This window comes from Lepidochelys kempii, chromosome 8, assembly GCF_965140285.1.
Source record: "Lepidochelys kempii isolate rLepKem1 chromosome 8, rLepKem1.hap1, whole genome shotgun sequence".
NCBI classification, from domain to species: Eukaryota; Metazoa; Chordata; order Testudines; family Cheloniidae; genus Lepidochelys; species Lepidochelys kempii.
Window position 1 is genome coordinate 47867926 of NC_136387.1, and position 25592 is coordinate 47893517.

At 46.2% G+C, this 25592-nt stretch overlaps 1 protein-coding gene across 4 annotated transcripts in view; it reads right to left on the reverse strand.

The window, feature by feature from the left end:
* The window catches only part of PBX1 (PBX homeobox 1), a 242936-nt gene extending 217648 nt beyond the window's left edge, over positions 1 to 25288 (reverse strand). For 3 of the 4 annotated variants that reach the window (XM_073356382.2, XM_073356385.2, XM_073356384.2), the window contains exons 1-2: positions 24377 to 25287; positions 21343 to 21416 (exon numbers count right to left, since the gene is read on the reverse strand). In XM_073356382.2, the coding sequence (XP_073212483.1) occupies positions 21343 to 21416; positions 24377 to 24567 (265 nt within the window). In that variant the 5' untranslated portion in view covers positions 24568 to 25287. Of the gene's footprint in view, positions 1 to 21342; positions 21417 to 24376 lie in introns of all 4 variants that reach the window. The other variant, XM_073356383.2, reaches the window with a different exon arrangement.
* Positions 25289 to 25592: the final 304 nt, after the last annotated feature.

Here is a 25592-nt window from a genome sequence, read left to right on the forward strand (position 1 = left end):
GGGTGGGGGGCCACAGAAGCAAGTACCCACTGAGCGGAGGAAGAAAAGCCGGCTCAGACACAATGTAACTCTTCGGATCAGATCTGATAGATCCAGGTCCTGTCGGCAGGTGTCTCCCCCTCCGAACAGCTCAGCGATCAGCCCTACACACCACACCCCTCTTCTTTGCTGGCAGAGAGCTGCGGAGTACTTAGCCCAGAGACACTCAGTATTCCGGTCACTGAGTCATTCACAAGAGGTGCACATTGGCAGGAGGCATGCTTCACAGTTGAAGGGGAGAAGGGGAAAAAAAAAGGAGAAGAATATTACAGAGGTAGATTTATGGGTGGAAAATGACACATTACCACCATATTTTATCCACATTTAAATGAGAGATGTGTTAAGGGCCAGGGAATACACAGGGCCCAGATACAAGCAGGCCAGCACAGTCACTCCAGAACATCCAATCTCTTCATCACCATTAGGCCCTGCTTGATTTTTACAGGCAAGGAGGGGAAATTACACCCAGGCCCTGCTAGTGGATTTTAATTTTGTTTTTTAAATAAAGCACTTCTGAAGCACAGAACTGTGCAATGCAGAGGCATGGAACTAACCCTCACCCCAGGCCTAGCAGATCCATGCTTCACTCCACTGCAGGGAGAGGAAGAGTGGCCCATGGTTAAGTGACTGCACTGGCACTGCAGAGATCTGGGCTCTGTTCCTGGCCAAGTCACTGCTTTGTGCCTCAGTTTCCCATCTTCTAAGGGCGGGGGGGAGACACAATACTTCCTTTGTCTATTTCAACTGCAAGCTCTTTAGGGCAGTGCCTAACCAATGAGGTCCTGATCTCCTGGTGCTAATGTAATACAAACACCTATCCAGTTTTAAAAAGCATGAAAATACTTCTTTTTATTTCTCTTTATAATCTCTCTCCATCCATCCTCGTTGATACTGGTGCCAGTCACGGTGCCTTGTCTACACTAGGGATATTTTCTAAAAACTTCTCACCCTGGCTAAACACCAGGGGGAGCCCGAACGCAGACAAAGCCCCTGCAGCCATCTATAACTCCACATCAATCGAACATCTTCAGCCACGTCTCATAGACAGTCTGTTAAACGGACTATGGACATAGGAGCCATGTCTACACTAGGGATTCTAATGTCACTAAAAGCCACCCATGGTGTTAACAATGGGGGAGTGAGAGTGTATCTTCCATAGTGTGGAAACAGAGTCAGTGCTTTGCCCTTTCCAGACAACTGGGATCTAGCTTAGAGAGTGCTGGAAGGCTTAAAAACCTCAGGCCCCGATCCTGTGCTTGCATCTCCACGTGCAGACACCTGGGCTAATGCAGAGCCTTGAACGGAAGCTCTGGGCAGCCTTCTACTCATGTGGATCCAGTTACAGGAGTAGGGTCAGAGCTTACAGACGCAGAGAGAACGGGTGATGCCACTCGGCTGAGGTTCCACAGCCACCTATGGCAAGTGGGGGAATAGACCTACAGCCCATTCCTCTCTCCCAACTCCTCCCCAGCCCACAGACAGCTATTTTAACCTTGAAGGTTCATTGGTTTGAATACCGTTCGCGTAGCGCCCCCTAGAGGGGAGTGGCTATGAGTTATTTTAGGACTGTGCAAACAGTTGAAAACAGCTTTTTCTGACTACCTCTCTGATTTGACACACAAGGCAGCAGCTAATTCCTGCCTTCCAGCAGGTACAAGGCCTCAGGCACTCAAAGAGACCCGTCAGCTCAGCACCGCAGACGTGCCCTTCACCCATGGCAATGCCCATGAACAGGGCATCTCACAGAGCAGCGCAGAAGCCCCTTTCTCATCCTGTATTTGCAAGGGGGAGTGATTGGGGGGTTGTGATTAAAACAAACAAAACAAAAACAAAAAAAGACGCATCAATCAATTCCTGCACCAGTCACCTGATCATTTGAAGGTAGTGGCAGGGGAAGAGGGATAAATAGTTGCTTGGATTCTAGTTGCGTACAAAGCATCTAACGGGCAAACCACCTCTTCGCTTGCACTTGTACAACTGACTGAAACCATTTGAGCAAATCTCTCTCATTCCCCCCACCCACTAAATTTCTTTAACACATGCGACCAAGTGCCAGCCTCAACCATATCATTGGCGGCTTTATGTTAAAAGCCGCAGTGTAAAAAAGCAGCGGCAGCTTGCAGCTACGCAGCCATGAGGTGCAATTTCCCTGGCTCTGAAGCCAAGCAGAATTGTGTCTGCTCAGTACCTGGATGGAAGGCCACGGAAGTAGTGCTGGGAATTCACTAAGCATGATTTTCTCCAAGCCGGTACAGAACAGGGGGCTGCTATCTTTTAGCCGAACAGTAAAACTAACTTTGGGGTCAGCAAAGCTTACATGACCTCTTTCAGAAGCTGGGATGTTAATCCAGGGACCCCTGGCAGACCAAAATTCAGGTAATAACATTCTCCGCTCCCTCATCTATTTCCCCTGCCTTGGACAGAGTGTTCTGCACTTCCTAGGCAAAGCCACTATTTACAGCTAGAAATAGGTGTTGTCTTACATTTCTACAGCACCTCACATCCTCAAGCACTTCAACAAGGTCTCTGAGGCGCGCTCAACTCACCACTGCAATATGGCTGCCTTGTGCCTACCAGCTGTGCCAAGGGGTCACTACACTGGCCACCGGGGCGTGGCATTTACATACGAGAGCGTATAGATCCTGAGGACAGCAGAGACATTTACAGGGGAGGTTAGAGTAGGATTTGAGTTCAGCCTATGCTAAACCACAAACACGCATGTCCTGGAGCAAAATGTCTGGTGACAGTCCACACTCAAGTGTGATCATTCACTCGAGTTAAGACAGGACCAAACCCTACTCAAACAAACATAGACCTGCCAGCACCTGCTGCCTTCTGTTTTGTATCTGCTCTTTCCTACCCACAGACCTTGGGCTGCTCCAGCCAGCATAAGCCGAGGGTTTGCAGCAAGCCAAATTTAGAGCACAAACCCCTCTAGCGGGCAGCTGCCATGCAAAAGGGCCTATCACAGAGGCCACATCTACACTATGATCGCTTTGCCAGGATAGTTATACCAGTAAAGCACTCCTAGTGCAGCCACGGCAGATACCCTCAAAAGGTAGCTTTAGCCTGTATGGCTTATTCCACACACAGTCCTGAGCGAAACGAGCTACAGAAGTGCAGCGGTTTGCTACATGTACCCCCCACACACCAAACATCTCCCTCTGCAGGGTCTCAAAAGAGATTTGCCCAGCACCATGTGCCAGTTCTGTGAAAGGGGATACGTTTCTCCTATACGGGGCAGGGACGGAGCTCTGGAAGGGAACCAAACTGCATTCTCCCCCTCTCCAGCCCGGCTCAGCATGAGCCACTGTGCTCAGTAACACAATGCGCCCATGAGGAGCCTGTCCTTTGGGCCCTGTTCTGTCCTGCATCCCTCATATCTCCACCTCTCCTTTACTGTCGTTCAAACCCTCCCATGTGCCATTAAAAATGCTGAACATCCTCTTCCCTTCCAAGGAAAACAAACTCGGCTTTCAGCTCGGGCAGGCGTTCGGGGAGCTGTTTAAACAAGAGTTCCCCCCTCAGCCTCCCTCTCCCGTCCCCCCTCCCGGCTAACAGGAATATTTTCACACACACCCCTGCCCCGTCCCAGGCGTTTGATTCCTGTCTGTCACTGAGTGATGAGGACAAAGGGTGAGGAGTCAGGAAAAGGTCTGAGCCACTTTGTTCATGGGCTGGATACGAACTTTGGATGAACTCCGCTGGGAGAGAGAGAGCAAAGCAGCGTGCAGTGGAACGCACCAGGCATAGCTCATGCCACACTCCTCCAAAAAAAGCCTGGAACAACGGAAAGGGGGGGGGGGGGAGAGAGGCACAGTCCCCATCCCCACTGCAGCAACTGGCCTCCAGCTCCCTGCTCTGAGGAGACACCCTTCCCAGGAGGCCCAGTCAATACAGCGGGAGGCCGAGGCAGCCTTTTCTCAAACAAATCTGCTAGCAGCGGGCCAGGGGCCAACCGCAAGGGCTTGCATTTTTAAAGCAACCAAATGGGCCTCATGGGTTGAACCAGCCTTCGGGGGGGGGGGGGGGGCAGGGAGGTAGCCTGCAGCCCCTAGTTAGGCGTCACAGCAACCTCCAAGCTAATCCGAGCTTTTGATTCCCCACCTTCTGCCCTAAGCCTTCCCTAAGGGGCAAAAATATAAGCCCAGCACTGGGGGAGCAGGTTTGAGAGCTTATGACCAAGAGGTTTTACCTCCAGTGGTGAAATCGAGGGTGTGATTGACACTGCTTCCCCCCGGCCACAGACCTCCTGCCCAGGGCTGGCCTTTGGGATCTGTCAAGCCCTCAGCGACAAAGTTCCCCCTCAGTTTTGAAGGGCAAAGGCAAACCCATTTGCAGCTGGAGGGCCCTGCGGTTCTATTCTGCCTTACAGGTATTAATCAATCATTCCCTCTGGGGCTGCCAATGACAGCAGCAGGGCTACCACAAATTTCCTCCCAGCTGAGCAGCTAACGTGGCCTCTAGCCACAAAGGGGGTGTCTCTTTTCACTTCATAGCCAGAGGCAGGCTAGCCACGTCAATACTGAGCAGGCCTGAGAGCGAAGGAGGCCCGTGTTCGAATCCGGGCTCTGCCCCAGACTCCTTCCAGGGCTGTAGAGGAAAGGCCCTCAGGCAGGACTTTCCGAACGGCACATGTGACCTGCATGACTGTGCATATGTCTGCAGCAAATGGACCACAGCATGGTGTGGGGGGCTCTTGTGTCTCATCTTCGCAAGTGATGCAGTTATGAAGCTACCATGGGTGGGGAAGGTGCCAGATATAAATCTAGACTGTTTAATAAGCCTGGCCTCTTCAAATACAATGACATACGTGCACCTTTGCACATCTCCTATTCAAGCACAGAGGGCAAAGCTTATGAGCGTCGGCAATTCCCACACATTTCTGGGCATGCCCATTTGAAAATTGGAACCGACGTAAATCAGCCGTTCTAAAGCCCTGTTCCCCAGAGGATCTCAGTGTTTTACACGTGAGGGGACCAGCCTAGGCACAGAGAGGTTAAGTGACTTAGCCAAGACCACATTGTGAGTCAGTTGCAGAGTCTGGCCCAGTACCCCAGGGCCCCAGTTCCCAAGTGTGTGCTCTTATCACCTTCCCAGGCTGGAAGAGGTGCAGTGCTGGTGGCCTTCTTATTCCCCCAGCCATAACATAACAAACAAGCCAGGTACTGACATGACGCTTAAGTACTGCCCCACACGCCTGATGCAGAGGCCACTGAAGCCAATGGCGAGACCTCCACTGATCTCGCTGGCGATGGGTTCGGCCCCATGTGCACCGCAGCGAGCATGGAACAGGCTGAATTGCACAGCCAGGGCAGTGACTTCAGTGGCCTTTATGACAGGCAGGGAACTTGCAGAGGTGGACGGGTTCCCAAGAGAACTGCTCTCCATTCCCAGCCAAGCTTGGGTGGAGAAGAGGATTCTGGGAGTCCTTGATACATGTTAAAAAAGACCCCGCTCTCCCCTCCGCTTCAAAAAAATGAACAGAACAACAGCCTCCACTGGAGACAGAAAACCCCTTATCTCCTACGGGATCATCCATCCCAAAGGCAGGTTCCCCACAGCTCCGAACGACTCAGGAATTTGGCTACAGCGCACACACAAGAACCCAGATCTCTCCAAGGTAAGTGCAGAATTGACCCAGCAGCTGGCTATTGCAATAATAGCCCCTCTCCGCTGAGGATCTGGCACCAGTCACAAACAAGACCCTAGAGGAACAAACTTGAGGGACGACCCACATCTTACAGAGACACAGAAACAATCATCTACCATATACACCGCCTTTCTTCCCCTCAGGACCATCTGTAAATCACATGGGGAGTGCGAAAATCTTGGAGACACCTAAAGGATCAGACTAAAAACCATCTCAGGAGAAGACAAACTCATCCGCCGCCAAAGAACACAGAAACAGAAACCTACAGGAGTTTGCTCCCAGGCTTGCTCAAAAAGACTGGTGGGGGATGGGGGACTTCAAAAAGCTTCCCTGCCAACACAGTCCAGCTAGAAATAGCTTTGGTCAGAGAGCACGGACAGCAGACGGGTAAGCAGACAGCAAGAGAAGGGAAGCAGGCAAGAGGTCAGCTGGGATTGGATGGTAACCTGATTCGCGGAAGGGTAGGAGACGCTGTTGCTGTTGGATCCAGAGATGTTTTGAAAACAGTAAATAAAAGGCCAAGAGAGGGAAAAGGGTGAAGGGAGAGGAGCAGGCCAAATTCTGGAAGAAAAAGAAAAAAAAATCAGCTTTTATTATTGCCTGGAACCCGAGAAGGAGACCAATTAAAGCGATAACTCCCCTCCGCCCTCCTTTCAAAGGGGTTGTCTAGTCTGCTTCCTAAATCTGATTCTCATTTGTCTTTATATGGTTCTCGTTTGTTCTTCCTTCAGCTCCCTTCCCCTCTCCCCACAAAATCTAAGATAGCTGCAAAAAGCACTTATTTAAAGAGCAGATGAAGGGAGGGCATTCCAATGGGGCTACATGTTCCCTCTTCCCCAAAATCAGGGCTAAGCTGCAGCCAGGAATCAACAGGGCACACCTCTCTCCAAGAAGGGGCTTTGCTTTAAAGGTGAAATAGGAATTATTTTGAATGTGCACAGTCCCTTATTCAGCTAGGGAAAACTTGGGGACTCGCAGATAAAAAGGTATTAGCAACAGGGGAACCAATGTGCATTGACTCTAAAGCTGCCCGCCAGTATGGCAGGGCCTTAGGTCAGGTGTTAAAGATCTTGTAAAATGAGAATCAGTCCCCGAATCTCTGAAGAGGAAAGAAGCGCCTAAACGAAAACCCCAGATCCAAGTAATCCTGCCCCTGGATATCTGATGCCTCTACCTGATTTGCAAGCTTCTGAGCATTCATCTTCTCCCATGAACTCCGATCTGAAACCTGATCTGGACCGGGGGTTTTGGTACAGGGCCATCTCTGTTTGTAAGTTAGAGCCATGTTTAATGACATCCCAGATCCTGGTTCAGGATTCAACATTTCCCCCCCGCTCTAGATGATCTCATCAGGGTAAGGAACACAGTGCCATATGCTGAGTTAGTGATGCCTTCCACTCTGGCACAGGACATGAAGAGTCTCAAACTGGTCTTGGCCAATAAAAACCTGACAGTTCACTTTTATTGTGTGTCTGCTACATGGAGACCTATCCCTAAGTATACCCACACCACGAATACCTGGGTACCTTCCAAGACCGCAAGAGGATGAAGAGCAGCAAAGGAGATGAGTGACTTAGGAAGGACAGGATGAATTTAAATAAAAAAGAAAATATAGGGAAAAATTTCATACCAATGTGATCTATCAGACTGGGGAATAGTCAAGGGAATTGGTGGGAGCCCTGACACTTTAAACATTTGAAGCTGGGAGAGGCAAAGCACTGAAGAGGATATTGTAGGGACAGGGCTGCACTGACCCCTAGGTAATGGGCCACACAGCATCTCAGAGATGCTCTCAGATTTTATGGCCCTGCCTACTTCTCCACTAGAAAAAGGTGGCCGGTGAAGACAATCATTATCAGCAATGGGTCCTGAGAACATCATAGCTGCTAATGCGAATGAGACAAAATAGTTCTCAATACTACTATGGAAAGCAGAAGAGAGACTCGGTTGCACATTCTCTTGGTAGCTTTGGGAATGCAAACCTAGATATACAGTGAAAGGGAAATTGACCCGTCAAGCTTTGCCATCCAAGAGTGAGAGGCACAGAGTTTAAACAAGAAACAGAAGCACTGATGGCCAAACTTAAAAAGATTGTTAAAATTATTTCAGTTTTAATCATCCTACAGCGTTCCAGTTGGACACAAGTAGGGACTGAAAGACAAGCCAGAGACCTCTATTTTCTCAGTTCCCTTATTCCACAGTGCACGCACGCGCACATTACCAGGTCTGATCAACCTTGTGCACAGACATCTAGAACATGCGTTCCACAGAGCAGTTCTACAGTGTACTCTGCAGAACTCTGCTTTTCAACCACCTAGGAGAGTCATGTGCTAAGGTCTTAGATTAGGAATCAGGAGATCTGAGTTCTAGATGCAGGTTGCCACAGACTTCCAGAAAGACCTTTAGCAAGTCACTTAGCCCATTTCCCATCTATAAGAAGGCAATAGGTTAAGAGGAACTGTCAGATTGGACCAGACTGGAGGTCCCTCTAGCCCAGCATCCTGTTTAGGGCAGTGGCCAGCACCAGATGCTCCAGAGGAAGGTGCAGAACCCCCCACCCAGTAGGCAGATGTGGGGAGAACTGCTCCCCCATTAATGTCTCATCCTAATCCCTATTAGTCATACATTGGTGTAAAACCTGAAGCATGAGGTTTTTATATTCCTTTTGATTCTAATTTTTAATCACTACATCCGGATAGTCTTGCTATCAATACAAAATGTCCAATCCTTTTTGAAGCTTGCTAGGTTCTTGGTGTTAATGGCATCATGTGGCAGTGAGTTCCACCGTTTTATCCATTGTCTGGAAAAAAAATCTCATTTTTATCAGTTTTAAATTTGTCACCTTCCAATTTCATTGAACATCCCCTGCTGCTTGTGTTAGGAGATCAAGCACTTCTGTTCTCCCAAGTCTACCTTTTTTATACCCCTCATTTTAGAGATTTATTCATCTCCTTTCTAATGTAAAAAATCCCTGTCTGGCTTCATTTTTGTCATCTCTGAACTTTCCTCTAATTCTGCAATATCCTTTTTGAGAGGTGGTGATCAGTACTGCACACAATGTTCTAGATAAGGGCATACCATCAATTTATATAAGGACATCTGTATTGTTTTCCTTATATCCTGCTGGCTTTTTTGACTGCAGCTCCAGCTGGGGGTGGATGGTCAGTGTCCCTGGACCTAAATCCCTGTCTCTATTCACCGAAAAACTTCTTTGTGGCACTTCCACCCTGGCAAAGGGATCTGGACATGTCTGAGCCAGTCCGCACGGCTACAGACATGAAGGACTTCAGCAGGATCAATTTCTCTGGGTCAGTGATAAAGGATGATGGCCCAGTTCCCCCATGATGACCCACCACTGCCCTGTCATCCCACCAGATGGAGCGTCACAGACCCAGTGCAAGCCCAGCCACCCTGACTTCTAGTACACGGAATAAGTCCCCTGGACTGACCTGGAAGAGGAGTGGACACCCCACCTACTAAGGCTGCCATCGGTGGCAGTGGGGTCCCCTTCTAGGGAGTCGGACCTTGTCAGAGAGGACGACCTGAGGCTGAAAATCTCCAGACATGCCCCAGAAGATCATGAGAATGAGAGAAGGGGCTGAGGGGGTCAGCGAGACCAGAGCTCTGGGGTCCTCCATAGGAAGATGTAGCTCCTGATGAGCATCTCTTTAGAGTACCACCAACTTTTACCTCCTTTCCAGGGCCAGAAAAGGTCTCCCCTTGCTGCGGCTCTCAATCTGTCTCCTCCCCCTTCCTTGGGGACCCAAACAAGTCTCTAGAGGAGCCGAAGAGGCTGGTGACAGAGGGGATGGGGCCCCTCCAGCTGTTTCTTTGGGGAGAACAAGAAGGGGTCCCTAGGAGGAGGAAGCAGCGAGCCAGCATAGGCCTTGCAGAGCTGAGATCGCCAGGTGCAGGACCTGACCTGTTGCGAGCCTTTTCCCACCCCGTCTGTAGCATGGATCCTTTCCTGGGAGGCCCCTCATTGTGCCTGGCTGTGCAGCAAGCACTGGCTGTGCAGATCTGGAGGTAGTTTTTCGGTCCAGCCGTTCTGCCGCACAGGAGCACACAATGCATGTCCGCCAGCGGGCTGCAGTCAGTGTGCACAGGCTGGCTCGCAGTGGGCTGCAGCAGAAGAGCAGAATTTCCATCTCCTGCATCTGCTCTGGTTGAAGGGAGGTGGAGCAAGCAGAGAAACATCAGCCAGGGGAGGCAGGAGACAGCTGGGAAGCATAGCCAGGCCCCACAGACCGGGCATTATAATCCTCTCTATCCAGAATGACTACTGTGTGTGACAGACAGAAGGAACAGCCAGCATCTGGGAGGGTTAGAAGCCACACCCCAGAAACCAGCAATCCTCCTCCTGATCCCTGGTGCCCTACAGCCAAAGACCCATTGCCCAGAGCCTTACAGTCAGACAATCTAATGACAGGTGCTCAGAAAGCAGCCCAACTTCTTCCACCCAGGAGTAGGACAGGCAGGAGAGAGCGAGCAGAAGGGCATTGCTACAGGGCCTTCTTGCACACACATAGTAAAATTCATTAACCAATTAACCCACCCACCTCTAGGCTGGGAGGCAGGTAAATAACCATGAGCCCTGTTTTACAGATGGGGAAACAGACACAGCGCTTAAGGCTCAGCTCCTCAAAGAAAGCTAGGAGCCCAAATACCTTTGTGGATCTGGGCCTCAGCGTTCAGCGACCCATCGCTGCAGAGGCAGAACATCTTGAATTCCACTTCCATGTGCATTGATCTAGACCCGTGATCTCTGGCAGCTCTTTGCCGCACGTGATATTAAACCATGGTGTGACTGAATTATTAACCAATCTAAGTTATTAACCAATCAGGCTGCTTTTACTATGTTCTGAACCAATTGCAGTTAATAAAATAATAATACTTGGTCAGTCATTTTGCTGTGAGAATATATTATATATACCCACATACACACACTAAATATTTCCTGCTATACTGTTTAAATAGGATTGTACAGTACTATAGTAAATGAACCAATGAAATTCACACTGCTGTGGCTCATTTGCGTAATGCCGATCGCTAATTTGACTCCTGAACCACGGAGGCCTGAGTATCTGTGAGCTAGACCACATTGCCGGAGATGGACAGCCAGCCAGCCTTAGCAAAGGGAAGCAGCAGATTGGACTGTGAGCTCTCAGGGACCATCTTGTTACTTGTCCATACAGCGTCTAACCCAAGGGGGCCCTGATCTTTCCCAGGTGATACCTCAATGAGCAGTAACAGCAGATAAGCATCCCCCTATAAATTCCCAGGGAAAGTCAGAGCCATTGCTTGCTTGCTTGGCTCCCACCCACCAATGAGGAATCAGGGTCATGGAGAGGCAGGATCAGCTGCTCCACCCCGCTTTGAAGCTTAAGCCACCCAGGTGAGCAAATGTTATAGAATGGCCCTGCCAGACAGAAAGTAAATTCCAGCCAGCTGGGGAAATGCCAAGCTGACTCAGGCCACAGGCTCTGCAAATAGCAATAGGAGACCTTGAGGGGGAAAGAGGCCCTGCTCTGTCAGACACTTCAATAGTTCATCCTCCCGGTGGGGCTGCAGTGGAGAGCCCCCACTCCTTGCACCAGTGGAAGGATGTTTGCTCAGGTATTCGCAGAGTGAGGAAATGAAATATTTGCTACTGAGCTCTGAGACCTTTCAGGCCAACCGCAGGAGCAGAATTCCCCCACCACCTTAGCAGCATCACATGCAACAGACAGCAGCCCCCGTATCTGCCCCATGCACAAGCAGAGTAGGTGCCGACCCCACCGTGCAGGGCACTGTATGCACAGGACACCCTGGCTCAGGGAGATGCACTTATCTTGATGCCTCTTTTGAATCTTTACTCTTGATGTGTTAAAATGGCCCAAGTGTTCCAAGAGCGCCTACAACTTTGGGTGCCCAGTTTGACACCCCAGTTTTCAGAAGGGGCAGGCCACCTAGCCTCTGCAAATTGGGTCCCCTTCAAAAGGTTTCAAGATAGGCACCCAAGCAACTTACGCGTCCAAAATCACCAGCAATTTGAGGCTGAAGCAGGTAAGAGGCTGACTCATATCCAAAGGAATAAATATTCCACAAGGTGCTCTCCATATATAAAGCTTAAGAAACTGCATTACTTCAGTTAACAAGTGTGTAAATCAAGTCACTGCTCCTCAGATTTTTAATTTCCCCAAACAGCATCAGCACTTTGGCAACCTCTCCTGACTGGGTTCAACAGCCAGGGATAGCCCATGCATTCACCGCAAACTCACTTCCCTGTATACTGCAGCTCCCACTCCCTCTGAACTCAGGGGGAGTTTGGCCCCTAACTCCAAAGATTTGAATTTTAAAAGATTCCGACTGTAGAGGGCTCTTTAATTTAGCAGACAAGAGCATAACATGGATCTCAAGGTTGGAAGATGAAGCTAAACAAATTTAGACTAGAAATAAAGGCCCGATTTCTAAATGGGGGTAATTAACGATTTATGACAACTTATCAAGGGAGGTGGTAGATTCTCCATAACTTGAAGTCTTTACCAGGACTCGATGGGTCTCTAACAGAGATGCTCTAGCCCAACCAGAAGTTATGGTCTGATGCAATAATTACTGGGTGAAATTCTATGCCCTGTTTTATACTGGAGATCAGATTCAATGATCAAAATAAACCCTCTTCTGACCTGAAAAATCTAATTTTGTCCAGTGACATTCATATCATGATATCCCAAAGCGCAAAAAAAAAAAAAAAGAGGCCACATTAAAAGATCTATAATCCTGCCATCTTAAATGTTTTCAAAAGTCAGGAACTTCACACTGTATGCATAACCTTAAGTCTGCCCCTTGTATAGTTCCTGACTGCAGTGAAACTGGTAGATGTCTATCTATGCCACGGCTGGCATGCTCTAACTGTTATATCACATTTAACACTTCATTGTACTGTCAAATCACTGCAGAATCAGACCAGGAGCCCACATAAACTGAGTGTGTGTGTTTGTGTGTGTGTGTATATGCGTGCGCATACATACACACAAAGAGCTTGCATTTTTCAAAGTTTATTCTGAAAGAACAAAAATAAATGTTTCAGATTATTATAGGCAGACAGTCTCCCTCTAGGTTCCAACCTCGCAAAACATTTGATGAGACAGGGACTACTCACAGCAAATAAAATTAAGCACGTGCCTATGTCTTTGTAGGATCTGGGACTCAGCCCAGCTACTGGGAATCAGGCCGCAAAGAACAGTGAAGAGACTTCGGAACCAGGTACTGTAGTTTTGAAGGTCACCTTTCATTATTCATTTCTTATTCTGCAGTGATGCTGATTAGTAAAATGTTATCTAACAGGAGAGAAACTAGATTTTCTTCTTCTAGTGTCTAAGGTGCACAGTCAGATAGTTTAGGGCAAATATTTTGGTAGAAGAACCTAGATGTGAAAGGAACTAAAAACAGAACCTGAAACTGACCAGCTTAGTTTCACTGCCCATGGTGAGTGGAAAAAAGAAACTAAAATCAAGGCATCCTCAGCAGTGAGGAAATGCAAATTACATTTTTAAAATCTATTCAGTTTTAGCTAATTTTTCCAATGTAGTTGACATGAAATGCTGAAAGTAATTATTTTAATTATCATAGTTATTAGTAACATGGGTAGGGATTTTTTTTTTTTTACACTATCTGATTTTTCACCTTCTTAAAAACAAGGTGGGGAAATTGCCCCTTTTGTTTAGCATGAGCAAAAGGTTATTTTGGGTAAGCTCTTTTCTACAAATAAAAGATCATTAAAGTCGCATGCATGTTTTAGATATCCCCTCAAAATATACATTGAAGCCTATTATATCCAGCTAGATTGTGCATTGCTCTTGTATATTTTTGGGAAATGCAAGAGCAATGTACTGCACTTCTATGTTGCAGGCACAGATAGATGGTTTCATCTGGTGGAGACATGGATATACACAGCTCAGTAAAGTAGTGTCCAGCAACAGCGATCTCTGTGCAGCTCCCCCATAAAGCTGCCTGATCCTTTTCGAATCTAATGTTTGCTGTCAGGAAAACCAAAATGTAAAAAAAAAAAAAAAAAAAAAAATCTGTTACTGCTGGTGGTTTTCCCCGTCCCCCCAGCTCTATTCACCAGACCAGAAGAACGCTATTAAGACAGGCTCATGACTGCAGATGGGAAAGATGGGACAGCAGGGAAAAGATGAATATGGGGAAAGATGGGAAGAAGTGACCCAAATTAAAGAGGGGCAGGAATACGGGAACCTCCCACTGAAGAGACTAAAATCCAGGATCTGTTAGTCCCTGCCTCAGAGCACATGGCCAATCTCTCTGGCAAATGTATCTGAAGAGTTACACACGCACACACACAACTGGGATGTTGCCTGCGAGAGATCCCTGTGACAGACAACTCTGACCAAAGAACAGAGCAGAGGATTCAGTTTGCTGGATTCTGTAACCAAGGCCAGTAGTAGGCTTTTCCCCCATTCTGCACTCTGATTTAGGCCTAGTCTACTCTTAAAATTTAGGATGATGTAGCTCTGGAGCATGAAAAACCCACATCCCCCAGTGGCAGAGCTCTGCCAATGTAACCCCTGGTGTAGACGCAGCAAGGTCAATGGAAGAACGCTTCCATCAGCCTAAGACAGGTCTACACTCAAAAGTTAAGTTGACCCAGTTACGTTGCTCAGGGGTGGGAAAACTCCACACCGCTGCACAATGAAGTTAAGCCGACCTAGCTCCCGGTGTAGACAGCACTAGGTTAGCGGAAGAATTCTTCCTTTGACCTAGCTACCGCCTTGCAGGGAGGAGGATTAACCCCTCCCATAGCTGTAGCGAGGGTCTACACTCAAGCACTACAGCAACACAGCTGCAGCGGAGCTGCCATAGGGTTTCAAGCGTCGACAAGTCCCTCGCCACCATCGCTGGGCGCTGACTTGTCGACACTCGAAACCCTACAGCGGCTCCGTTGCAGTTGCACCGCTCTGCACTTCAGTGTAGACACTCGCTACAGCAACGGAAGGAGTTCTTCCATCGGTGGTGTTAACCCACCTCCCCTGCTAAAGCCCTGGAAAAACTCGACAGCGGCAAGGCGTAGACATGGCCTTCGTTTAGGGAGCAATCCTTTAACTGAAAATAAACTCTCTCAGCCTGTTGCTGCCGAGCAGCATGCGCCGCGGGATTCGTTGATTCATAAAATGGAGACTGGGGTTTCTCCGAACGACTGTATCCCATAATGCATTGCTGAAGGACTAGCTTCCCACTGCCAGTGCACTGGGCACAATAATACTGTTCTAGCTAAAAAGGAGGGAGAAGGGAGCGGTTTACTGGCACGAGGGCAAGTGACTAATTTCTTTGGTTAATTTGGGTTTCATTTACAAAAAGTTATTCTTCAATAAATAGCCTCCTATGTCTCTCATCAACTCTCCATTTCAGGAGAAAATGTCTCCGATCTCCCTGTGCCTGTACACTTCTTAATTCCTCTCCCTCTGTTATCGGCCAGAGAACTGAACGCTTTAATTTATTCAGCATCTTCACACTACTGCTTTCTGTCATTTATACCTATACTGCCCGCTGTCTCTTGTTATTTAACTTTGCGAAGCAGTTGGGGCCGAAACGCCTGCGAGAGAGGCTGTGCAGAACACAGCCTGATCGGGCTACTTTTCCAATCATTATTTTCATTTTCAGTCAGGGAAGCTTCTGCTCAAAGCCAAAAGGAAGGAATTTACATGGAAACCCAGTGATCCACCAAGTAGCCCATCTATTGATTGCGGCAGGGAAGTGACTGAAGGCATAGCGCTGTGGCCGTGGCACTTTCAACAGCTAGAGAGTGAGCATGCCCACACACTTGGCTCTTGGCTGGGGCTTTTAGGAACTACTCTAACGAATAACCTATAGTAAAATAGTGTGCTGTACATAATGTTCTTATATTTTACTGTAGCTTATTGAACAGACTGCTATATTATTGTAGCTCCTAAAAGTTCCATTGTGCTAGGCACTGTACGTGTACATGATAAGTCAGGCCATGCCTGGGAAGCTTACAATCTAAATAGACACAGGAATATTTTACAGATGAAGGCCCAGAGGTCACAATGGGCAGAGTGGGACACTCAACCCACTGCAGTGCTTTGACCACAGGACCACCCTTCCTCTGCAAAGGCGAGCAGGCAAGAAATGTAAATCTCGCCCACAATGGGCATGGTGCACCCTCTCCAGAGCATCTAGTCCAGGGGTGATGGCAGGCAGTCTCTGGAATGAATGCTGCCGAGGCAACACCACAAGTTGTGGGGGCTGCAACGGACTAAGCCGGCAGGAATTCCACCTCATCCCAACGCATCTTCCGATCCAGCCACCCAACCCGAAGTACCCCGACGCCACCTGACACACACAGGAGAGATTTAAGACCAATCAAAGCCTATCCCCGAGCAAGACAGAGCCGGCCAGGGGACTCGCCTCATGTCAGGCCCCCTAGTTAAACAAGGCCACCAGACTGCACAATTCAACTCCCTCTGGATAACGCGGGGAGGGATCACCTCCATCTCCACAGCTACTGACAAATTTAATTGGCATCACGGACACAAAAAAATCCTTGTCACCCCATATTGCCCCAGATGTCCTCCTCATTGCCAGGCTGGAGTCAATCGCAGGCCTCCAGTTTCCACCTCCTTTCACACTGCCTCGCCAGTTCTGATGCCGATAATTTTGTCTGCTCTGTTCTAAGGGGGGGGAAGGATCTTTGTACAGACCCCCACCCTCCCGTCCCCTCCTCTTGGCAATAGAGAAAGTATAATTAAAACTAAAGCTTTTGGACATTTCAGCAGCACAGGAGGGACCTGCACCTGAGTGGAGAGCTGCATTTGTCATCCCCACTAGGCAGGTCCCATCAATAGATACTCTCTGTTTGTCTTCAGTCCCAGTCTGGGCTGCTGGTTTATGCCCCATCCTCATTCATACCCCACGTCCTGTCACGCCGCAAACTTTTCCCTTCCAAGGGTGCACATGGTCTCCAATTAAGTCAACCCCTCCACCCCACCCCAAAAACCCCTTTCCCTCTGTGCAGTTATTTCCTTCATTCCTATTTTTCTTCCTTTCCCTCTAAAGATACTACGTTTCTGGAACTAATTGAATCAAGAGTCCTGCAAAGGCTTTCGCGGCCAGCATCTGGCAACCTTCAGGGGCCTACACCAAGCTGCGTTTGTTGGGGCAGAAAAGTCTAAACCTCCCCCACTCTTCCCCTCCCAACCACCCCCCGCCACTGGTTATATATTCTTAAACCAACCTCGAGGCGCATGCCAACTGTGGATCCAATGCAAGGTCGCCAGGAGAACAGTGCACAGCTCAAAAGGGCAGCTAAAGACATTTGAACAGCAGCCGCTTAAAAAAAAAAAAAAAGCAAGCAGCACAATTCTAAACGCCGCTTTGCTTTGGAGGGGAGCGGGGAGCGCTGGAACCAAGGCTGGGATTTGCAGAGGAGCCCGAAGGAGTTAGGATCCTGATTCCGCTGTGGGAAGACAACAGGAGTGGAAGCAGGATCAGGCCCTAAGTACACAACTGCCACTGACATTCTAATGTGGGTGTTTAATGCTCCTTGGGCTCCTCTGCTGACTCCCAGCTTAAGGGAAGAACAGGAAATTGACGGCAGAGTTTTAAAGTGATGCATAAAGGTCAAAAAGCAGAGCCGAAAAAACCTGCCCCATGCTACCCTATCCTACAAAGGGCAGATAGGGCCTTGGTTTGGCCATTCTCTCACTGATAAGCTGTACCCCAGGAAACATTCACTTGCATACAACTCATGCTTGGCCCTCCTTTTTTTCTTCCAGCTTTAAAGAAAGAAATGAAAGGGGGGAGGGAGAGAAAAGAAAAGAAACCCCATACCGTAATTGCTATATTAAAAAGAAATGGCAGGCAAGAATAATAAGGGCGGTGTCAGAAGTGAAATACAGTAGCAGACATTAAAAAAAAAAGAGAGACTACAGTTCTATGATGGGGGTGTTAATTGAACACAGAGAAAGGCAGAGAGCTAGAGAGAACAAAGGGGTGCTAAGGAAGCAAAAAACAAAAAAATAAATAAAATATTCTACCTCCTCCAAAGAGCCGATTTGAGTTAACTTTCAGGAAGATAATGCATAGGAGAAGGGTGGCTAAGAAGTGCCTTATGTAGCTACTATGTTCAAAATTTAAACACAAAAACAAAACAAAAAAACCCAAAAAACAAACAAACAAACCAAAACCACTAACAATTGCACAGCTAATCATTGCTGTCTAGAAATTTATTAATGGAATATTTAATCTGTTGGGGGTGTATTAATTTTCTTTTTATACCTGAATTACTTTGACACATAGAAGGGAAAAAATAATTTAGAAATTTAAAAAAAAAAAGTCAGGGTCTTTTTAAATAAAACGTGTTTCACATTCCCATGTCCACAAAAGAAGCGAAAAAGCGAATATCCCATCTAATGTTTAAGGAGGAGCAATCGGATTAAATGATCATAGATCCTGCATTCACCTTCTCTCTCTTCTCCATTTCCCATCAAACGAGATGGGAGTTGGAAAAGGCTCACAGCTGAAATAGACGCTGCTGCATTTTGACAGCAGATATTTTCCAGTTTGCTATCCAAGGACCACACGTCTGCGTTTGCCTTGCCTGATTCCTCTACTTAGCAATTCTGCTCAGGCAGAGAATCATCTTTAAAAAAAAAAAAAAAAAAACCACACACACACAGGAACCCCCACCCCTTGCAAACTTTTCATAATTGCCAGTGCAATGTTTTTATTTAAATTTCTATTGACTGGGAAATCAATTGCATTTGAGACAATGATGGCTTCTACTTTTATTATTATTTTATTCCAGAAAGCCAATTAGCCATTTGAAGCTAGTCCTACCAATTTGCCCCCAACGAAGCAACCAAAAAAGAAGGGAAAACACTGCAAATTAGCAGAGACTAATCATGTGTACATTTAAGCAACAATTTTTCCTGCATTCACCTCAAATCAAGTCTCTCCACTTACTACTTTTTAAAAGACATCACTCTGAAATAGACAAAAGAAACTAACGGATTCCAGCAAACAAGTTTATATATATATATATATATATATATATATATATATATATATAATAAAGCATGCCTATAAATGCTTTAAAATAATTGAAGAGTCAGCTTGCAAAAAGGGACTCCAGCCAGTAAAGACAACCTCTTTTTCTAAACTTCATGGACACTTTGGGTTTGCTCAGACAACGTTAAAGCTATGAAATATTAGCCGTAATGTTGCGGGAGATGGTGGTAAAGTCTCCATCAGGCTCTGGAGTCACTTAAATCAAGCTGTTTGAAAGCGAATCCCCGTTTCCACACATTGTAACGCTTGAGATGGGATGAGTGGAACACACACACACACTCACCCCACCAGAACCACAAGCCACTTGAGTAGCCAGGATTTTATCCGACAATGGATTCCACCCCGCTGACTCCACATCAGAAATTCAGACGTGGGGAGGAAATCTAACTTAGCCCCAACTTTCACCTTTGCACACCTGCACCTTGGATTGCACTAGGCCTGTATGTTCCTTTTGGATGAGGCTCATCTTCGGAAGACCATGGCTACTCAGCTATAGAATTTGGTCCAAGAAAAGAAGAATAAAGATATCACCTGCACCTTTCTTAGTTTCAAGTGTGATGGATTTTTCTTTTCTTCTTTCCATTTATAAAGCAAATTATTCTCCATACGGATATAGCGGGGTTGATAAAAATTCATTCCAAATGCCATCCTAGTTTACCTCTTTGGGGGGGGTTATTCTGTTTAACACAGCAGCCTCCCGTCTAGCAATCCAGCCAGAATGATTAAAGGGAGACAGTACCCATCCACACCTGCTCTTTGTTTGCACTGTCACACTTTGACCTAATGTCTCTCTAGATTTTAATTAGGGGATCGGAATTCACACACCCACTCATTATGGACACTCAAATGCTCCCACCTCACTCCGATTCCCTATAGCCCAACAGCTTCTCCAAAAATTAGAGCGGATGGGGATGTGGGTTGTTGTTTTTCCCGCTGTATTTCCAGTTGCTCTAATTCAAAAAGAATCACCCCCTACAACTTCACGACTGCTTTGATTTCAAACCAGGGCAGATATTGATTAGAGACTGGGCCAACCACCAACATTTTATAGACAACATTCTCAACAAAACAAATAAGAGAAAGAAAGAGGGAGAGAGAGACAGGTCTTTTTCTTGGCTAATAGAAAATAAAAGGAGAGGAAGAAAAGGCACTTGCAGGATTTCCAAGGCATCTCTGATATTTATATATACAGCGTCCATTACATTATAGGAACCATATACAGGCTCCATTCTATTATAGGAAATATATAATGAACGGCATTTCAATAAGGTCAGGCACTGGCTGTGCAGCCCTAAGGACTTCAGAGAGTTGAATGCCACTGCTAGGTGCTTTGTCTAGGTTACAAGCTGCTCAAACAACATTTAACAAAGGGCCTCCTTAGTCATATTATATATATTACAAGAGTCAAGTAACCACATTTTCAATCAGCTGCTAACGTGATGAGGCTTATATATTATATATATATATTTTTTTTTAAACAGACACAGATTCAGGTTTCCAAAAGCTGCTCTCCCCCACCATGTGTAACTATCAATGTATATCAATTGGGCATGCAATCATATTTATTGTCACTTTCATTCATGTCATGCCCTTGCTTATATAGTTTAGATATGAATTATTGACTGTTACCGTCCTGCTGGTAAAAGGGGAGGGGGAAAAGAAAGGCAAGTAGTTCTCAGCGTGCTAAAAAAGAAGCTGTTGGATCAGGCGGCCTATATGCAGTTCATTTTTCTGGGAGGCATAAGAAAGGATTTTACCCATTCGGAGGGAGGAAAATAAAATTAAAAATTGCAAAAAATAAAATAAATACATGGCGGCGGATGTTGCTAAATGTCCTTCCCTGAGCATCTGTTGTTTAAGATCACCCTTGATTGATGACTGCTATTTTTTAATTGTTGCTTTTAAAATTTAAATGCCCTCCTGGGATGTGTTATAAGTGTGTTAGTGCACGGTAGGAGGTCTGGAAAAGTGGGAACTAGCAGAATGAGTGTTGTGATGTCATTACCGCCCTTACAGGAGAACACCCCCTGCCATAAAACCACAGTACCCTAAAGTAATCAACAATCTAATAGATAGGCTTCCACTAAAGGTATTTGACAACTCTCTCTGTGTCATCTGGTGCCAGTGACTGGCAGATACATGGGGATTTTAACTTTATTTAAAATTTAAAAAAAACTGTAGAAGTGTATTTTTATTCTTTTTACCCTTATTTAAGGGACAAACTGAAAACACCTTCTTAGGGGGCCGTTTGTTTTTTAAATCTATTTCCAAACAGTTTTCATAGCAGAGCAATATTTTAAAGCTGTAACAAGAAAGACAATATATTAAAAGCAGCATATGGCAAAAAAAAAAAAAGGTTCCATGGGTGAAGATTAATTAATATTTTCTCCTCTTCAACAGATACCCTACTATGCAATGTTAATGCCCGAAGTGTAAAATATTCCATTTTTCCCTTTAAAATAATATTAAAAAAATAAGAACTTTTGAGGAGAGGGAAATACCCTTAAAGCGGAAAAACAAAATCGGCACAAAACCCATAAGAACATCAGAATCCCCATTCCTACCTGTTTTTTCTTTGATTTCACACAAGACGTTAAAAAGGGCCGGCTTCATTCTGTGGCAGTTTAAAGCATGTTTCCTGCAAGAAAGAAGCAAGGTTAGGGTGCCATGGCAGCTCAAGACAACTTTCAAAATTGAAATTGGCTAGCATGTGCAAAAGGAGGGGGGAAAATACAAATATTCCTATAAACAATAGCATGTGCAAAAGGAGGGGGGAAATACAAATATACCTATAAACAATATACATTTTGGCCAAAACTGCACAGGAAGTCACCGTTCAATAACTTTTAGGACTTTAACTGGTGATCTTTCATCCTTGAGGGGCTACCCACTAACGCAGATAACATAAATTAGGCCAATTTAGGAATTAGTAGCAAAAGCCATTTTCAAGTAAGTGGCATTCACAATCTAGCAGCCCTAGCCAGGCAATTAACAGCCAAGCCAGGAACATGTGGAAGACAATCTTATTGAAATACACAGCACTGAGATCTGTCTCCCTCCCTCTGACCCCGTCCCCACACTACCCTCCTTTCTATTTAATACACCCATGTGTTCCAATTCATCCTGCAGATGCTCCCCAAAATTTGAAAGGTGCACCGACTGGAACTGTCAATTTCTAGCATTTCAGGACCCAAGTGAAAGAGAATGGAAATGCACTGCCAGGGGCAAACACACACATCTGGGCACAAAAATTCATTTTTTCATGTTTACATTATGCGTCTTGTGTACACACTGCCTGCTCGCTGATGTTAAGATTCAATTATTGACAATTAGGACACTACACACATTTAAAAAAAAAAAAAACACACACACAACCCTCTGCCTGCTGGATTTTTTTAAATTTTCTTTTCGGGCGGCAGGGATTAGTTATTGTTTTTGAGGGAGGCAGGAGAGTTGCTTGTTTAATTCGCTGGTTGCCTTTAAAACCCATCAGGTGCCCACTTAAGCAAAGAAACAAATGTCATTTTTTTTAGCCATATAATCACTTTGCAAAGGGCTTGGTTGTATAAAGGGCTGTTCCAATCAGGCATCAATTATGGGAATGCTGTTTACCAACTGAAATTATATATAAAGGTGGTGGTAACATCTGGGAAACATTCATTATTATTTTCCTCACCACCCTAAGCCCCCCACCTTATGGTAAAAGATTGGTATATGAAGTCTCTCAAAGGCATAACCCAGAAAAACCACACTGTCACCTTAGCAAAGAACTCAAATGATCACAGCCATTTGTATATAAACAACGCATATGTGCCACACACACACACTTAGCAATTTACATCTTTGAAGGAACTTCATAAAAAACTAACATGGGATGCATACGCAGGATTGAAAACCACGCATCGCTGAAAAATATAGTCGGTTTCGCAGCTGAAAAGAAAGTCCTGTAAGGAAGTAGCTGTGGGTAGCCCAGCAAGGCAAAACATGGAGCATCATCCAGGTCTCAAAGTTCTGTTTGTTTTTAATTTAATTGAATGTATATTACACATGCAAAAGAACACACACACACACACACACACAATTTCTGTAACTTTCAGGATAAAGATTTTCCCCCTCCCCCAGCTCTGTCTGGGCATGAAGTGGGAAATTTCTTCATCCTAAAAGCTAGCAAGCTCTGCTTCTACAACAATCAGCCCAATAACAAAGTATCCTATTATATTGGGGTTTTAAGGCTAAGAAGACAGAGAGACCAAATATAATAGCATACCCTCATGCCTTTGGAAGTAGATCCAAGCTAGTTTATTGGGATATGTGTTTTTCCATGAACAATGTACTCTAGCAATCTGTTCCATTGTGGAACATATGTGCCAGTGAGAACTATACCACACCTAGAAGCTTTTCTTCAGATAATAAAATTCTAATGTACATCAGACAATTTTTGACAACTTTATATTAAAAAAAATAAATAACTGAGCCTTCATTTTTCTAAGTTTTGCTAGAGCTTTTCAACGCTGTCTATTGAGCTTGCATGCGATGAAGTTGAATATGTTCCAGTTAGCAGATTTTTACTGGTTTTTTTTCCTTTTTAATATCCCACCATAAAAAAAAAAATCTGTGCACGTCTGTCCCAACCATAAAATGTAGCCTTAGAAGAAAGTGCATTATTTTAAAATGTGTCCAAAGATGATATACCACTTGGTGCATTTTCTATGGAATTCAAAGCAGGCTACTGTGTTTTTAAAATTGTCTACTGTAAAATGAAATACTACAGTGCAAATGCTGAAGAAGAATCAGCTGCCATCCCCAGATCCGACTCCAAAAATGTACATAATCTGTGGATTCCAATACCACACAGTAGTGTCATAGGTGCCTAATGTGGGGGGTGGAGGGGGGAAAAGAGAAAGAGTGTAGTTTTTGTACATATAGCTGGATTAGACAGTCAACCCACAAGAAACTGACCCAAGTTTTTGTTGTTTTTTTAAATCCCATCACTCCAAACAAGAATTTGAGTAAGACTTTTTCAATGAATAAAAGCAAATATCCACCCCTCCCCATGAAAAGGCCTGTTTTTTAAAATCCCATGGAAAAGCTTTTCTAAAAGGGCAGATAACCGGCGACAGAGAAAATGATTTGTTTTTACACACACACAAAAGAGCAAGGAATCAATTTTTTTAGAAATCCTAACCGTCCCAAGACACGGGCAAGAAGGGCGGGATGAAAGGAATGAAAATCAAATAATTTAGCAATAAAGTCTAGCCTGGGACTTTCTCCTCCTGCAATACCACCCAGCAAGATGATGTTCAAAACTTAGCCCTCCTGTCCTGTTCGACTCCAGGCGCCATGGAAGTGAGGAAGGCCGGCTTGAGATCAGAGAGCAGTTTCAAATAGATAGATAAAGGCAGACTGATATAATGTAACTATATCATATCACCAGATAGATAGATAGATACACTTGCAATCAATATTTCTCCTGCGGCTCTGGTTCCTTCCCTTCCCAACCTAGCTGATCTTCAAAGCAGAGAAAGCACAATGAAGAAACCCAGCACCATGCAAGAAGCAAGAGAAGATTTCGCCCGCCCCCCCCCCTTCCCATCTCACCTGGCTTGTGCCTCATCCAAACTCTGATCTGTGATGGTCATGATCTGTTGTAAAATGTCTCCAATGTCTTGTTTCCTGCCTCCCTCGCCCTCTGTCCCTCCTGCTCCATCCTGCATGTGTTGGGACAGGCCGGGATGTCCTGCCATCCCCACCCCAGCATGGGAATGCATCAACCTGGGTTGATCGTCCATCGCCCAAGCTAGCAGCAGCAGTCCCTTTTCTCCTTCCTTCTCCCTCCTGCTCCTTCGGCGCGCCTCCTAGGGAGAAACCAGGCTTTTTATCCTTCACGCTGGCTCCAAATCCTTCTTCTCGGGAGGAGGAAATTAAAAAAAAAAAAAAAAAAGGCAAAACGAGAAAGGGGGGAGGGGGATCCCGTTGCTTCTTGAAGGAAGGGGGGAAGGGGACTCGGGGGGATGGGGATGGGGAGGAGGGTGACTCCAAAAAGCAAGAAAAATAAAGCTCCTTGCCACTTGGGGAGGAGGATCAGAGCTGGATTCTGGCTGCTTTCTTAGTCCCGGGCTCCTTTTGCAATCGCAGAAATGAGCTATCAGCCTTTAAATCTGCCTCTTAATCCTTTTGCAAATAGGCATTGATCTGGGGAAGGCAGGGGCGAAGGAGGGTTGCAAGGCAAACTTTCCCCCACCCCCCTCCAGCCACTGCCAGAGCGATCTCAAAGGGGGTGGGCTGGTTTGCTTTCTTTCTTTTTTCCTCTCCCCTTCTTCTTGCAAAAGCCAGAGCTCTTCCCCCACCCCAGCAGCAGCAAAGCAAGCAAAATACCCTCCCTTTTCTCTCTGTCTCTGCAAACTCCAGCAGCCCCCTCTGCCTCCTGCTTTTGTTTAGCTCAGGCTCAGGACTCCTGAAACTGACACAGAAAAAAGCCACAGGAGGAGAGAGCCAAGCTGCCCACCCCTCTGCCTTGATTGGCCATCTGGGAAGGGCCCGAGCTCCTCCCACCCCTTCCTCAGACACATACACTCACATCCCCACCCCACCCCCCCAGCTTCCTGTCAATCACCGGGTTCAGAGGTGGGCTGTGCCCTGCTTCCATCCGAAGTCTCCAGTCCTTAAAGGTGCAAAGGGGTCTTTGCAAAAGAAAGTGTACTTGGCCTGTTCCCCGTTCCCCGTCGTCGTCGTCTCCCGATGTGCTTGCTCTTCGTAGGGGAGGGGAAGGCTTCCAAACCGGCCACCCTGCAGCCCTGCGAAAAGAAACAAAAGG